Source organism: Rhynchophorus ferrugineus, unplaced genomic scaffold (assembly GCF_030347505.1).
Source record: "Rhynchophorus ferrugineus isolate W39M unplaced genomic scaffold, kcgeb_rfMv2 rfM11, whole genome shotgun sequence".
Lineage (NCBI taxonomy): Eukaryota > Metazoa > Arthropoda > Insecta > Coleoptera > Curculionidae > Rhynchophorus > Rhynchophorus ferrugineus.
The window spans coordinates 29,085,858-29,103,253 of NW_027472590.1; the positions used below are offsets into that span (position 1 = coordinate 29,085,858).

A 17,396-nucleotide genomic window follows, 5' to 3' on the forward strand; every position below is an offset into this window, starting at 1 on the left:
TAAGGAGTTCCCCATAGCACACATCACTCTAATAACGCAGGCAAATTGATAAAACCAGTCGGTCTCTGTAATAGCGTCGTCATTTAACGAAAAATCTCATCATTATCATCACCATCAAAAATAATTCACTTTTGTTATCGCTTATTAATTCTAAATTCTTTTCTGTATTTGCGCCTCTAATAAGGAAGGATTCGCTGGTAATTTGGAGGTAAAACTGATGTTGACGTGCTGAGTGTTCCCGTCTAGACAATGCCCCGTGCGCGATTCATTGTTTTTTTTTATTTTTGTAGGACTTGACCAGGAAATGGGGCGAAGTAAGGACTCTGGTTCCACAAAGGGATGCCACCCTGCAAGCTGAGCTCAGAAAACAACAGAGTATCCTTTTCACTTTTGGTTTTTTAAATAGCATTGGCCTGGCCTTGTACAGAATACTTATTTGGTTAATAAAACATATTTCTTTTCTTAACGCAACATTTTAGATAATGAAATGCTCCGAAGACAATTCGCCGAAAAAGCTAACGGCGTCGGGCCCTGGATCGAACGCCAATTGGACGCAGTTACCGCCATCGGAATGGGATTGCACGGAACCCTCGAAGACCAATTACACAGACTCAAAGAATACGAACAGGGCGTCTACGCGTACAAACCCCACATCGAGGAATTGGAAAAGATCCACCAGGCCGTACAGGAAAGCATGATCTTCGAGAATAGGTAAGACACCGAACACTTATTCTTGGAATTCTCGACTCTCACCATTCGCCTTGATCCAGATACACTCAGTATACCATGGAAACACTTCGCGTTGGTTGGGAACAACTGTTGACCTCCATCAATCGTAACATCAACGAAGTCGAGAACCAAATTTTGACCAGAGACTCTAAAGGTATCACCCAGGAACAGCTGAACGAATTCAGGTCATCGTTCAACCACTTCGACAAAAACAGAACAGGTAGGACAATCTCATTCTGCTTTATTTCGAAATGTAATATTGTTTTTATTTTCAGGACGATTGGCACCAGATGAATTCAAATCATGCTTAGTATCATTGGGATATTCCATTGGAAAAGATAGACAAGGTGAAATCGACTTCCAGCGTATTTTGGCCGTAGTCGACCCTAACAACACTGGATACGTGCACTTCGACGCATTCCTCGATTTCATGACCAGAGAAAGCACTGACACCGATACTGCTGAACAAGTTATTGACAGTTTCCGTATCCTAGCCGCCGACAAGGTAATATGATTATCCTTTATTTAAACTTAAGTAACTAAACCACTGACTGTTCCATTATTCTCTCAATTCCAAATTGTTATATTACATTCAGTATATATATTAAAACCAAGTAAATGTAATATATAATAATAATACAAAATTAAATAGAAAGATAATATCTTAAAATGTACTCTTTTAACAGGACTTCCTCAAAAATAGTTAATTGAAAATGCTCGGATCTGTCATCTGTATCAATAGGGTTATCAAACATTTTTGACAAAAATAACGTATCAAAATCTTAAAATCGCAAGTGTATAAAGAAAAAGTAATGTTTCACGTTCAAATTATGACATGTCTTAGTACTTACCTTTAAGCGTTTTTGATTCACAGAACCTTTTGTCATCTTTACAAGCTTTAAGGTCTCATAATCAAAACAGATTTAAATTTTTCTATGCAGATTTAAATAATTAAAACAAAAGAAATATGACATCTGAATGTCATCTGACATCTAACGTTGCGTTCAGTAATTAGCAATATGTGTGTTGCATCACAGTAGGGTCCTTATCCACAATAAATTATTTTTGCATACTTTATTATTATACAAAAATATATTTATTAATAATACAATAGAATACCCTATTTGGCAACCTTAATTGTACTGTTTTTCATAATAAAATATATGAAATGACCTAATAGGTGTTGCCTATATTTCAATATATTAATTCGATTATTTGAAACAATTTTTTCAATTATTAAAACATACAATTTATCACCAACACTAATATATTGATTAAATTTATTTTAGCCATACATCCTTCCTGACGAATTGAGAAGGGAATTGCCACCAGATCAAGCAGAGTACTGCATCCAGCGCATGCCACCATTCAAAGGACCTGGAGCGGTACCTGGAGCTCTTGACTACATGTCATTCTCCACGGCTCTCTACGGAGAATCCGACTTATAAATGAATCACAGTCCTCTACATTAATCGAGTGGGTGTTATTTTTTCTTTAGCTGTAAGATTTTTGAAGTAAAAAAACAAATTCAATGAAACGTCACACGAATACCTCCTCCCTCACCATCCACGCTCCATCACCGTTCCACATTTCATTTCTTCGTCGCTGGATATTCGTTTTTTTTTTGTTTTTTATTTTTGCGATATTCGACCACTTCTTAATTGAAGTTAAGCTATTCGAATTATTTTTATTAGGAATGCGGTGTACTGTGCCAAAAAATATTATAATCATTACATATCGATGGGAAAAAAAATTAAAGTGTTTTGTGCCATTGAAATTGACTGAAAATCAAAACTTAAGCCCGACACACACGTAACCAATATATTTATTAATATATATATATATAAAACAACAATACACGTTCATATAATTTAGGATAAAGACGAGAATATTGGGAAATGTTTACAGCATAATTATAAGTTTAACGAACTTGAGCCTAAGTTATATGAATGGAAATAATCACTTTTGTGTTTTATCTTTTTTTGTTTGTTTTTAATGTGTACCTACCTACTTTTACCTAAATTAACTTTATTTATTTAGTTGTACAGATTAAAATTGTTTTTTTTTGTTTTAGAATTTTATTACCTTCTTTCTTTCACGTCTCTTATCGAAAGCTTGTAGCTATGTATATGAAAAACATTAATTTTTAATTTCGATTTTTACGTGGTTTATAGATTTATTTTGTTATTTATGTCACGGCCTAGAACTGTGAGTTTCACTTTTCGATAGCATTAACTTTTTATTTATATTATTATTTTAAATAAAGCCATAAATATATAAATACATATATATTTCAAACAAAATTGTTTGTTTATTTATCCCTTTCAACTCATAACACTTTTGCTATTTAGCGCTTTTTTTAAACATATTTTAAAGTTTGCTTTTACCAACTAGTGGTTTTTGTGGACTGGAGCTACAGTTTAACATGGGCTTCTAACCACGGTCCTCTACAGTAAGCCTACCGACTGACCAACTTATAATCATCCCAGAAGACATCCGATCTTACCCAGCGTGGCTGGGATCATTTTCCTTTGTCGGATTTTGCACTCTTACCTAGGACAATCTCAAACATAAATTTACGACCATGCCCCAGCAGGATTCGAACCCGCGACTATCGCAACAGTAGGTGAACCGTCCTGTCGCCTTTATCACTGCGCCACCAAGCCGGCTCTATTTAGTTCTGATGTTATCCTTTTTAGTTTCTATTTAGATTTCTTGTCATATATAATATTGGAAGTTATTTTAGTTTAATTTTTAAAAATTCAAGGTGTCTTGGTGAAGAACTAGACAAGTTTGTGTGCTTTGGTTCACTTCAATCCTTTGATTTCCTGCGCATTTCCCAGTAGCTGGATTACTTCCACATTGCTGTGATTTAGCAACCTTATTTCATATTTTAAAGCGAGATCTTGGATCACATCATATATCTTTCTGATTTCGAGGTCATCGTGCAGCTCTTCGTTGGTTATATAGCGATAAACATTGATAGGTAATTAATCGTAGGGACTTTATTTTGGGTGCGTTGTATTTCTACTTGTACTTTTTCTACAGCGTTAACAGACATATATCTTTTGCCATGATAACTGTGTCTTCGGGAAATGTTCCAAGTACTGTTAGTTTTGTTGTTGGGATATCAGCAGTGTAGAGCAGATACTGGAGTGGTTCCAAGACACTACTCTGTGGAACTTCAGCAAAAATAGGTTTACCTGTTGGGAAAACCTCTTTATGCGAGACTCTATATTTTATTTCGAAAAGATATAATTCCAGTAGTCGATAGTCATTTCGCGGTAGCAATTTGTTCATTTTGTAGATTATCCAAAATGCCATACTCAGCCAAAAGCTTGTGGGACGTCCAGAAATATAACAGGGTAGTATTTATTTTCTTTGAAGGTCTTTTCAACAACCGCTATTGCTCTGTACATTTGCTCGATAGTTGAGTGGTGATTTCGAATTCCAAACTAGAAATCTGGTATTTCTATAAATGGTTTAATACGTTTTAACAGCAGTTTCTAAATTAATTTTGATATCGCAGGTAGCATCAAAATAGGCCTGTAATATCCAACCAGGTTTTTTAAGAACAATCATTCGAGCAACCTTAAGATATTCCCGAACATGTTTCAGTCTCAGACGTTGGATATATATGTCAACATGATTATTGGATTTCGCGGCAGCTCTTTTAATTAACCAGATGAAATATCATCAATTCAAGAAGCGTTTTAAGGATTGAGGCTGTTGTCAATTTCTGTGGCAAGGTAGTCAATGAAAATTATTCCTTGCGCATTCCAAAATACAGATGCCATAACCTTGCCAGCCGACTGTTGCGTTTTCCCACGCTTTGGAGCGGATTCATCGTGTGCAATCCACTTGGATGACTGTCGATTGGACTTCGAAGTAAAATGATGGAGCCATGTTTCATCCATTGTCACATATCGACCTAAAAACTCGGGCTTATTACGCTTAATCATCTTCAAACACTGCTCCGAATCATCAATTCGTCGTTGTTTTTGGTCAAAAGTTAGCTCGCGCGGCACCCACTTTGCACAGAGCTTTCTCATACTCAAATATTCGTGAACGATATGATATACACGTTCAGTTGATTATCTTTAGAGTGTCTGCTATTTCATTCAGTTTCAATTTACGGTCATTCAAATTCATTTTGTGGATTTTTTTGTCGGTAACAACCTCTTTTGGGTTGCGTTCAACACTGCGTTCATCGTCTTCGGTGATCATTTCACCACGTCTAAACTTAGCAACTTAAACTTTATCAACCCGCAAAATTCCTTTTTATGGATTTTTTACAATAACAAAAGTTGTTTCAATCAAAATGCTATAATTCACAAACAAATGATTCGACAGCTGTCAAATTTATACACGCATCTTTGGAGGGTTAGAGCTAACTAAAAACATATGGGTTTAATTCTAGTAGCGCCATCTATGTGTCAATCCGGGGACTTTTCAATTGACCTGTTACTTTTTGGATTTTTTTTAAACCAACACATTTATTTACATAACAACAGTAAATAATAAAAATAAAATCCCCATCTAAGAGATTTTGAATGAGACATATGTATTTTATTTAAAGGCAAGTAATCACATATGTCGTTTATACACATTTAAACTTTGTGTTTAGTTTTAATCTTTTGGCGGTAAAATTTTAATAATATGATACTTATGACATGATATATAGCTCATAGCATCTTTTTTGTGGTCAAATATGATTCATTATTACTCGATAACTCCTTCCTTCTTCCTGGCATCACTGTAAACATTTGCATATTGGGACACCAGCGGAGCTTAATTTAACTATATTCAGTCATATGGTTTATAAATATATACGGATATGACAAGAGTCTCAACAACAGATGGATCGCAGACCAATTTTTATCTCTATGCTTATCTCTAAATAAATCGAACAAGTGTGGCATTTCAAATAATTTTGGTTTTTAAATATTCTTACATCAATTTAATATTAACTAGAATATTAACTGAAATATTATATGGATATTAACTAGAACCATGATTTCAATTATCAACTACGACTTGAACTATGGATGATATGCGGTGTTGATGGATTTTCTCCTGAATGAAAAGTAAACCAGGTAAAAGTTTTGTATGATGAAATCAATTGGGGAACCCTGGGGAAAACCGCTTTTCTTTCTTTTTTGTTTAAAGGTTGGTAGTTGTTTAGATTTTAAAGTGGAAGATACGAGGGTCACTATTTATATTTCGGGAATAGAAAAAAAAAACAAAAGTACTCACCACGATAATCGATAGATTTTTGCATGCGCTTAAACCAATTTTGAAAGCATCTATTCCATTCCGAATGAGGTATCTTCAAAATATGATTTTTGAACGCAGTTTATTCTTCACGGGTGGGAACAAAAAGAAGTCATTGGGTGCCAAATTAGGGTATTAGGTAGGTACTCTGGAGGCATTGTTGCAATATGACCAGTTTTCTTGAAGAAACAGGCCACCATTTTCTTTGAAGTGATTCGTGAGCGAACAGCTTTTGTTGGATTTGATTCATCTTGGAACACCCATACAGTCGAGTGCTGCTTACTTTCGGGCTCATACGAATGTATCCATGATTCATCACCTGTCACGATTTTATAAACGTCTTTCGAAGCACCGCGATTGAATTTCTTAAGCATTTCTTTGCACCAATTGACACGAGCGTTTTTTTGAGCGATTTTCAAATTGTGTGGGCTCCAACTCGAACATAACTTTTTCACAGCTAAGTGTTCATGTAAAATTACATATATGCTGGTGGAACTAATGCTTTATCTTGCTTAATCATTTCGCATACAGCATCGATGTCTTCTCGCTCAACAGCCAATATTGGACGACCTTCACGAAACTCGTCGGACAGCGAACTTTCAATTAAATATAAAATAAACAAATAGCGTCCGTGCGACAAAATGTTCTGAGTACGTATATCTTCAAAAATGTTAATTTTTACGATAGAACCGTCAGATGGACTCACATGACAACAGTGTTGCCAATTCCCGAAATATAAATAGTGACCCTCGTACTATTTTTAATGAATTATACAAGTGTTAAACGTTGACATCGCCTTCTATTCTAAAGGCCTAAAAGGTTGAACCAAATTTCTCCTCTGCACCCTGTTTCGCTACGGAAACCCATCCAACCCTCTATTTCGATGGGAAACGTACGCTGGTCAATTCTCCGAAGGCTCGAACATTCCAGTGCAGAGATTTATTGCTTAATGCTACAATTAGGGGTTCAGATTTCGTCAAATTAACGTATTACAGTTAAAAATATACTACCACAATAACCGTATCTGACCGTATCTTTCTAGAAATTTGGTACAATGTGTTTTTCGCTACCTTTGTCTGTAATTATTTTGTAAAAAATAACAACTTCTTTTATAGCCTTAACTGTACTATGAACACGTTAACATAACAGATGTCTAAAATTAATATTTTAAAGAATTCTATCTACTCTTTTTAAAAATACAAAATATAACTTTACCATTTTCAAAGCTGACTTTCAATTGCTGAAATCGTACCTCACAGACAGATATTTTATTGTCAAACAGGGTGACGAATACACTGCAGCAGTGTTCTTAGCCCACTGTTATATCTAACAGGTCAATTGAAAAATTCCCAGCCTGACACATAGATGGCGCTACTACAATTAAATCCATGTTTCTTTAGTTGACCCTAACCCTCAAAAGATACGTGTATAAATTTGACAGCTGTCGGATCATTAGTTGGTGAATTATAGCATTTTGAGTGAAGCAACTTTTGTTGACTTGACATTGACTACCTTGAAAAAGGAAGCACCATCAACAGCGATTATTACACAGAGTTATTGGACCGCTTGAAGGTCGAAATCGCCGAAGAACGGCCACATTTGAAGAGAAAGAAAATGCTGCTTCACCAAGACATTGTACCGTGTCACAAGTCAGTGAAAACGATGGCAAAAATCCATGAATTGGGCTTCGAATTGCTTCCTCATCCGCCGTATTCTCCAGATCTGGCCCCCAGCGACTATTTCTTGTTCTCAGATCTCAAAAGAATGCTCGCTGGGAAGAAATTTTCCAAATCGCCGAAACGGAGGCCTATTTTGAAGCAAAGGGCAAATCGTACTACAAAAATGGTATCGAAATGTTGAAGGGTGGCTATAATCTGTGTATCACCCGTGAAAGGAATTATGTTGAATTAAAAAAACTAATTTTGCTAAAAAAATGTGTTTTTCTATGGTACTGCTGGCCTACCGACCTCAAGAACCCTACTGTTACAACATATGCTGACGATACAGCGGTTTTATCATCACACGATGATCCAATATCAGCCACTAGAAACCTCCAATTTCATCTTAACAAAGTCGAATTGTGGCAGAAAACGTGGCGTATGAAATCAAATGAGACAAAATCTACCCATATGACATTCACCCTTTGTAGAAGAACATGTCTCTCAGTAAAATTGAATAATCATGAACTTGAACATGAACCGCAAGCAGACAACGTTAAATATCTGGGAATGCATTTCGATCCATGTTTCGTATGGAAAAACATATAGTGACAAAACGCAAACAGCTTGGGGTTGAACTAAACCAAATACACTGGCTGATGAGTGTAAATCTAAATTATCATTAGATAACAAGGTTTTGCTTTATAAGTCAATACTTAGACCCATTTCGCACTATAGTATTGAACTATGGGGTACTACTAGCAAATCTAACATAGATATCCTTCAGAGGGTCCAGAATAAATTGTTGCGAGTGATCGTCGATGCTTCATATTACGTGTCCAACAAACTGATTCATCGCGATATCCCCATAGAACCCATAACGAGTGTGATTCGGATTGTTAGTGCGAAATACTCTGAAAGAATATTAGTGCATCCCAATGCACTCGCCAAACAGTTAAATGTGCGCGATGACACTGAAGTGCGTAGGCTCAAACACAAACTACCATACGCAGCGATAAATAGACACATAGAGTGAGATTTAATAATTTCTAGAATAAGTTAGGATACACTCTAAAATAAGTTAGAATAGTATCTAGAATAAGATTTAGATCATAAGTTGTACAGTAAATCAGTTCAGAGCTAGTTTATGTTTGTTCATTGGAATGGAGACAACAATATAACAAGTAGTTTAAAGTCTATCGATGCAATTATATCGAATCATATAGTACCAGTATAATCCTTTAGATGGAATTTATTTGTAAAGTTATCAAAAGTTCAAAAGAACTAAATTTCATACGCATTATTATTTTAGCATTCAGTTTCGTAACAGTTGATAGACTACTTAGTTTACATATCGCATAATTACCAATATGTTCAAATAATAATCCCATATTTTGACGTAAGAATGCCTTTCAGTTCAGTAACCCGCAATCTTATCAAAGTCACTGAGGTGTTACAATAGCCCTCACCTACGTAGAAGTTATTAAAATAAAATTATTTTTAACGGCACTCTATATTCTCCCTATCGTATTGCATTAATTAAAATGCCTGCGCGATTTATCAAAAGTTTAATTATATTTCATCTATAATTAAACAAAAGATTTCCGAAAAGAGAAAACTGCTAAAAACCAACAAATCAGAACAGAAGAAAACCAGTCATTTATCAGCTCTTTTAGCTCTTTTGTGGCCTTGTTGAATTTTCTCTTGTTTTCTCTTTTCGGCAATTTTTTGTTTAATTATAGATGAAATATAATCAAACTTTTGATATGTCGCGCTATTAGGTGTTGCGTACCATGCGGCCTCTTGTATATATTTTGCTGCTATTTAGGTAAATTTTAGAGATATTAAACTGTCTAATTTATTTCTAAATAATGGCCAGTTAGTTTTGGTGTTATGCAAAGAAGGTAGTTTTTTTTTGAGAATATTTGAGTTCACTGTTATAATAACTGGTGAGTGATCAGATGACTTTGCACGTTTTGGTGTCAATATTTTTTGTAACACAAAAGTCTATGGTATCGGGAATTTTATTTCTAACTGACGGCCAATATGTTGGCTCACCAGCAGAGATATGCTATAAGTTATGTGCCTTCATTGCTTTGACCAATTCTCTGCCTTTTGCTGAATTAATCTACTAGAACCCCACATTACATGTTTTGCATTGTAGTCTCCTCCGGCAATGAATCTATTACCCACCGTGTTAAAAACCGTGTGTTGTTGTGTTTAGGTGGACAATAGATACCACTCATTATTAATGGCTCGTGCACTTCTTCAATGGTTACACTGGTGGCTCTTTCACAGTGTTTTATGTTTTCATGGATAATTATAGATGTTCCTCCATGTGATTTATCATCTGGGTGTTTTGTGTGATACAGCTTGTATTTCGAAATCCGTAAATAATTTCTATCAGTGAAATGTCTTTCGGACAATTTTCTTCATATAAGAACATTTTAAGCTTCCTGGCATGTTACTGGAGTCCATTACCATTCCAGACGGCTATTTTGTATTTGTTGTAATGGCTATCAGTCATTAGGCTAGCTTGGTAACGACGACGGTGAGTAAATTCATCATTGTACTCATTTGCTCCATAAGTTTACCCATCATTTCCTCTAATTTACTAATAGTACTTACAGGTTCTGTGGTGACTGGCGTTTTGGGCTGTTTGGCGTTCTGTAGCTGTTTTGGTGGCTGTAAGTTTCTTTTTTCTCTCAGTGTTGGATAAAATATTTGTTGCAACGCTTATGGATGACGATGAGTTGATGCATTTTACTTTATCGTTTTTTTGTACGTGTTTTGCGCGTACAATCATTGGTCGTATGCCCCCCCTTTGCTTTTCACACATCTATACAACTTGCGATAGTATGTTTTGGTATGCCAATATGCTTGGCATCTTGAGCATTGGGGGATGATTCTTTTTGTTTATGGTCCAAATACTTAATCTCGTAAACATGTTTATTATTTTCTTTTGGCTTCAAATCAATATAAAACATTGACAATGGCTCCTTTGTTGCGTGATGTTTAATATTATGTATACTTACAATTTCGTGGCCTTGTTCAGCTAGGGCTGTTTTAATTGTGTTTCAATCTGTGGCGTGATGTGACTACATTATGACTATTATTACAACTTTTATGACGAATTTAAAAGTGTTTTCGGACTTTTGTCGAAAAGTATGGTATTGCGTGTTTCTTTGTCCAACTCTCTTACTAGAACTTTGAAATGTTCAGGGTCAAACATTTGAATCTTCATTCTTTCAAATGTGATCGTTTTTATTGTGTAATTATTACATATTGTTCTGAGCAAGTCATGCAGATGCTTAAAAACACCTACCTTATATATTGTTATTGGGGGTGTCTGGGAATTGTTTTTGATTCGTTTTCTTTGTTGTTCTGATTTTCTTCTGTCTCTTCTGTCAGGCCACTGAAACTGTTGTATATTTGGATAGGTTTTTGAAGCCAATAATCGCTGATTTTCGTCTGTTTCGGGACTTCTCAAGCGTTTTTTGATCACTTGATCGTTATTTCGAATAGCGGGTGATTAATTTAATTTTTTTTACCCGCGTCATATCTCACTCGCTCGATTTACCGTTCCGAAAATAAGAAAGAAAATTCTTATATAATACAAGGTAGAGCCCTACTTATAAATAATATTTTAAATTTCACGTTCTCACCCTACAATGGTTGAGACTAGGTTTTCACTATTTATGAGCGGTACTTGACACTAATAGTAACTTTTCTAAGGTTTTTTATTTACAACTGAACGTTCTGTTAGGTACGTCTGCACTTCACGGTGGTTTCAAACAGAACTATAAGTAATTTAGTGAAGAAGAAATGTATAGTAGCAAATTTGTATCTAATAAGTAGCATAATAAGTGATACGTTTGATTTCGAGAGTTAATCAACTTCAATTGTTTTTCAAATAGAAGCAATATCTTTATCTAAATTTACTTCGTGGCGAAACATGACCATATAAACCATAAACATGTCAAATATCACCATACTAAATTGACATGCTATTCATTTTATTTAATCAAAATTGCATCACAATAAATTTAATCATATATTTATCAAGTTTATTACCGATAATCTCGAAAGTTTTCGAGAAATTATACATAAAGAAGCTAAACTATATAATAGAAAAAAGAAAAATTATTCCAGAACGTCAGTTTGGGTTTCGCAATAAGCATGGTACTATAGAACAAGTGCATAGACTTGTAAACAAAATAAACGCTGACCTAAATACCAAAAGATATTGTTCGGCTGCTTTTCTAGACATATCTCAGACTTTTGACAAAGTATGGCATACGGGCTTGCAGGTTAAACTAAAGAAACTTCTCCGTCATTCGGACTATCACTTACTAAAATCGTATCTAACTGATAGACATTTTATTGTAAATCAAGGCGATGAACATACCGAATTAAATCCCATATGTTCAGGAGTTCCGCAAGGTAGTGTACTGGGTCCAGTACTGTATCTTCTGTATACGGCTGATCTGCCCACCACAAAAATAACTACTGTGGCAACATATGCAGACGATACAGCAATCTTAGCATCCCATGAAGATCCAGTCACAGCATCAATAAACCTACAAACCCACCTGAATCAAATACAATTATGGTCGAAGACATGGCGCATTAAAGCGAATGAAACAAAATCCACGCATATAACGTTTACCCTGCGTAGAAGAACATGTCCACCAGTGAATATCAATCATCGTCAACTCCCCCAAGCAGAGCATGTTAAATATCTTGGTATGCACTTAGATCGACGCCTAACCCGGAAGAAGCACATACTCTCTAAACGGAAACAACTGGGACTAAAATTATATCAAATGTATTGGCTTATCGGGCGCAAATCCAAGTTATCATTAGATAACAAGGTATTGCTGTATGAGTGTCCATCAAGCCCATTTGGGCATATGGAATCCAACTATTGGATACCGCTAGCAAATCTAATATATCCATCATTCAACGGTTCCAAATAAGGTGTTACGTGCCATTGTTGATGCTCCTTACTATATTTCAAATAAAGTGATACAACGCGATATTCCTCTAGAACCTATAACGAGTGTAATTCAACGTGTCTGTGTGAAGTATTTCGAAAGAGTGTCAGTGCATCCCAATGTACTCGCTAATCAGCTAATATGCGACGTGATAATGAAGTGCGTAGACTAAAACGTTTAACACCACCTGATCTGATTACTGGACATATGTAGACTTTAGAATAAGACTAATTAATTAAGATAATATTTTATACAGAAGATTGCTTAATGAAGTGATTTTCTATATGCCATGTATATATAATATAGATATAAGAAATACTTATTGCCAATAAGGCAGATTGTGGAATCACGAAGAGTAATAAAAAAAAATCATATATTACATCTTGTTCCCCACCCCTCATAGTCTTAAGGAAGAGGGGGTAGCGATATGTGCAAGGATAGGTAGAAGAGACAACAAAACACATTCGATATATTGTAATTCAATTTATTGTAATAAAAACAGTAAATTATAAAAACTGCGTGGAATCAAGAACTATGAAAACGGATAAATTTATTTTCTGTAAACAATCAAACACAGGCACCGAGAACACTAAAATTGAGGTATATATTTTTTCTCATTTGAATGTGAGCGTATATCGTATCCAAGTGGCAGTGCTGAACAGATTGGATAAAACCTGGGTTTCGAACGAAACCTCACGTCCATAGAGCTCTAATACGACCTAACATTATATCGATAAACTAATCTTACAATTTAAGGTATATAAAATAAATTGCCATTGCTATTGACACTTTTTATAAACTGTAATTTTTTTTAATTGCCCCGCCGAGGGGTCACAATCATATCACAAAAGGAAAATATATAATAATTGTTTGTGGACTTAATTCAGGTATCTGATCATAAGCCAAATTCTTTTTGTACTGTAGTTTTTAAAGCAACTTAAATACATAACTATACACATACATATTTACATAAAATAATGTCCTAAAATTAAAATCTTAAAGTTTTAATATATATAACAATAAAACAGTCTTAAATTTAAACCCTCCGGAAACTCAGATCCAGTTGGTTTCTCTTTGAATCGCTCTATCCACTGACAATAATAATAATACAACGATTTTTATTCTAACTGGTATCTGAGTTTCAAGATGGCAGCTAAGTATAAACGGGGATTTTTTCAAGTTATGATTTGGTACATAAATAATATAGGAACAATAAGTCTAACCTAACAATTAAGTAATATGTAAAGGTGACTATTCAAATATAAAGACACGTTCTTATCTGTAAGAATATACAGAAACGAAGAAAACTTGTTATATTGCACTAGGTCATATATTGCATTTCCGATATTCCATTCAGTGTCTCGAAAATGGTGTTTCCATCAACATGGTCACGGTTTGAGAAGGAACTACCACATAGGTCGTGTGGTAGTTAAGGGGCTATGTTACAAAAACAATGCACATTGTTTTTACTGTTACTATCAACAAAGTAGGCGAATTTTTAATAAAACCGAAATGTGCATCTCTAAGAACAATCATTTCTCTTCTTAATTTGCTTGTTCATACGTACTTTAACATGCCATCGTGATTTTTCTTTTTATTTTTGACTCGAACTCACAGACTATACATTTTTCTACTTTACACGTCTACAAGAAAAGCGCTTCTAAAATATAAAAGTTCTGCGTGTACACTTTTTATATAGACCTGCATAGTAGCATTTCAAATTAATTAGGCAACTAAAGGGAATATTATAGAGGTTCCGTACAGTTTGTACGTAAGTTTCTCATAAAATCATTACAAATATAGTTTTCCAACCGAATATGAATTAGTAATGAACATTATTAGTAATGAATGAATAAGATCGTCATGTCTATATCAAAACCAGTACTACATGATTATAAACATAGCGTATCTTGATGATAACGAAGCGTATATTGATGCCTTCCCCCCCAGGCGAAAACGCGGAAGTTTCCTTGCCAGGAGATACCTACATAGACCAGCGGATCCAGAAGGGAGGAGGGGGCTAACAGTCCCGAGGTCTCCCTCAAAAATATCAGAGTCCTCGTGATCGACGCCACTGACCCCCTACCCCCCGTAAACAACGCCCTGGACTCGTCACCGCTCGCCGAGCTCTCGACTCCTACTAGCACCAAAATAAATGCACCCCATAGCGCCCGAACAGATCGCAGCCTCCAAACTCCGGTACCGATCCCTTAAAAATATACGTCGTGTACGTCAGTCGGGGTCAGTACTTCTATCTCGGGGTTTTTTGGAGGAGGCGTAAACTCGTCCGGTCTCAGCGAGGAGGACTCCTCCGTCTGCGAATCGGTACTCTCAACACTGCCGGCGGATTCCTTCAGCATCAGCTCGATCTGACGCAGACATTCTAGGATGTAATCCTGAAAAAACGAAAAGAAAAATACGTTAATATATAAAATAACATAAGAGAGTATATAACACTTAACATATATGTTGGTTTCGTAGATTTTTTTGTAAAACGGGTAATAAGTATTTTAATTATCGTAAAAACCATAAAAAAAGAGTTATTATTCGATAACATTGAAATATATACAACGCGTAATACGCGGTAGGTTATTTTATATGTGATTGATATATATTTTATATTTTACGTCAATATATAATGAATTACAGAAATATCATTCAAAAATATCCAGAAAAAAATCGGCACGGCCGTAACCATGTTTTGGGCGCCCGAATCACTAACGTCTGGAGGTAAAAATATTACAGATTTCTTTTCTTTCTTCCGATTTGAAATTTTGTGACATCTTTGTTACAGGTTATATTTGTTATTTTTATTTTTGTGTATAATTAATTGTGTGTAAGCCTATTTGTTGTTATGACGTTGTTTTTGTAGCATTTAAGGTAAATATTATTTGTTTAAATGTAAAATCATACTGAGTGTTATTTTCCAGGATATTCGCAAATCGCGATCTTTTTTAAAATGATTAACTGTGCACAAGATATTGAGCAAAAGCAGTATAATAAGAAATAGTAATAAGCTGTTGTTTGTTCTGGTCGATGAAAAAAATAAATAGGATTGCAAAGGGTAATATGGATAGTGTCCAATTAAGTACCTATAAATATATATAAAGAAGAAAAGGAGGTTTCGGTAATATTCAGTAAATTTGATTATGTTGCATTTTAAGTATATTTTTAATAACAATATACAATTAGAAAATAAGTTATTAGTTATCATATTAGATATTGTTTTTTTTTATATATTTTGAAAATGTTTTATACAAATGTTAACTAGTATTTAAATATAATATTTTATAAATTTAATTTTTCTAATTTTCCTCTGTAGTAAATAAGTACTCATGAAACTAACACATCATATGATGACATTTTATTTTGAACATTTTAATTGAATGAAACAAATTGATGAATAGTTGTTAAAAGAGATTATTTACCTTCAAATAATAGAGCAATAGAAAGAAATTATCAAAATGGTTTGGCGTGTGAGTTAAAACGTTGATTTTTTACTTTATTTTACAACTACTAAATGGTCAAATACATTACCGTTAAAGACGTTTTTTATTTAACCTAATAAGATCTAATCCGACTATATTCGATTAGTATTCATTCCTTTTCGGCATATATGATAAATTATGCATCCGGTTGTCTCGATGACCCTGAAAATTACTCGCCGTTGACAGGGAAGGAATTCATTCATTCTGTTTGGTAACAACTTCGATGTCTATGAGCGTCCCACACAGTCCACATAATTTTTTGTTCCAAGAAACTCGCCTTTATTAACTTTTTGTCACTTTCGCATACATTATTTATGATCCCGTCCAAGCTGTAACACGGCTTAGAGGATATTTCCTTAATACACCTCCACCTTACACCGTCAGGCATCATCAGCCGAAATAGTTCCAACGGCCAACCGAACGATTTTTAGCGATAGAGTAACCGAACGTTTTGAAGAACAAGAGAACGTCGAGAAAAAGTTTCGTTATTACCGTGTCCGTTGGTTTTTGTGCACGACGAAAGCGTCAGCAATCGGTCGAACAACTAATAATTGAATTTTGTGTTTTTTAATCGGACGAATTCCCCAGAAACAATTCGGCTGACGTAATGTATGTCAGCTTATTTCCTTAATCTTTTTGCGATTGCTTTTTTTTACCTCGCCTGAACGTAGATCGATTCGATTTCAAGCTCCAAATAAATTATATTTGCTCTGAAAATTGTTGAAGAACAAGGACAAAAGGATTACTAAATCTTATACCATTAAGTATTATATCAAAAGACGCGGGATACGGTATATAGCCCGTCAAATAAAACAGTCAATTCACGTCATCAAAATGTATGAGCGTTGCTATGTTGCCGCATCATATTTCACAGCGTTTACCGACTTATATCAACATTTGGTAACATTGGCCTACCAGTACCAATCCAAATAGAATTTTATAAATTGATTCGGTTACATGTAGTGACGCATCAGACACCATTCTCTCTGTTTAACGACGATAAAATGAGAAGAAACAATCCGCTCAGCTCAGAGTTTTTCCAAGTGCATCTGACAGTATAATTCGACATCATCTATGACGTGCACAGGGTGTATTTTGGAATGACTATAATTGGACCGCTTGACACATGCGTATTTCGGTAATATGAATTTGGTTATGTTTATTATTGGCTAAATTTATGGTTGTGTTGAACAGACGCCTATTTGGTTATTTGTCATTGTGGAATGTGAAATAAATACTATCATAAAGTC

The 17,396-nt window shown here is 34.8% G+C and overlaps 2 protein-coding genes and 1 long non-coding RNA gene across 5 annotated transcripts in view; 2 read left to right on the forward strand and 1 right to left on the reverse strand.

The window, feature by feature from the left end:
• Actn (alpha actinin) overlaps nt 1-3,032 on the forward strand; it is a 64,887-nt gene extending 61,855 nt beyond the window's left edge. For 2 of the 3 annotated variants that reach the window (XM_076418302.1, XM_076418303.1), the window contains exons 11-15: nt 291-375; nt 480-711; nt 771-949; nt 1,005-1,234; nt 2,019-3,032. In XM_076418302.1, the coding sequence (XP_076274417.1) occupies nt 291-375; nt 480-711; nt 771-949; nt 1,005-1,234; nt 2,019-2,177 (885 nt within the window). In that variant the 3' untranslated portion in view covers nt 2,178-3,032. The remainder of the gene's footprint in view (nt 1-290; nt 376-479; nt 712-770; nt 950-1,004; nt 1,235-2,018) is intronic. The other variant, XM_076418304.1, reaches the window with a different exon arrangement.
• A 10,094-nt stretch (nt 3,033-13,126) lies between these two features.
• Nucleotides 13,127-17,396, reverse strand: part of LOC143205206 (G1/S-specific cyclin-D3) — an 81,160-nt gene continuing 76,890 nt past the window's right edge. The window contains exon 5 of the mRNA XM_076418352.1: nt 13,127-15,054. Within this exon, the coding sequence (XP_076274467.1) occupies nt 14,869-15,054 (186 nt within the window). The 3' untranslated portion in view covers nt 13,127-14,868. The remainder of the gene's footprint in view (nt 15,055-17,396) is intronic.
• On the forward strand, nt 15,272-15,723 carry LOC143205216 (uncharacterized). The gene is made up of 3 exons (XR_013007782.1): nt 15,272-15,388; nt 15,453-15,538; nt 15,589-15,723. It is a non-coding gene; the product is annotated as an uncharacterized LOC143205216 (long non-coding RNA).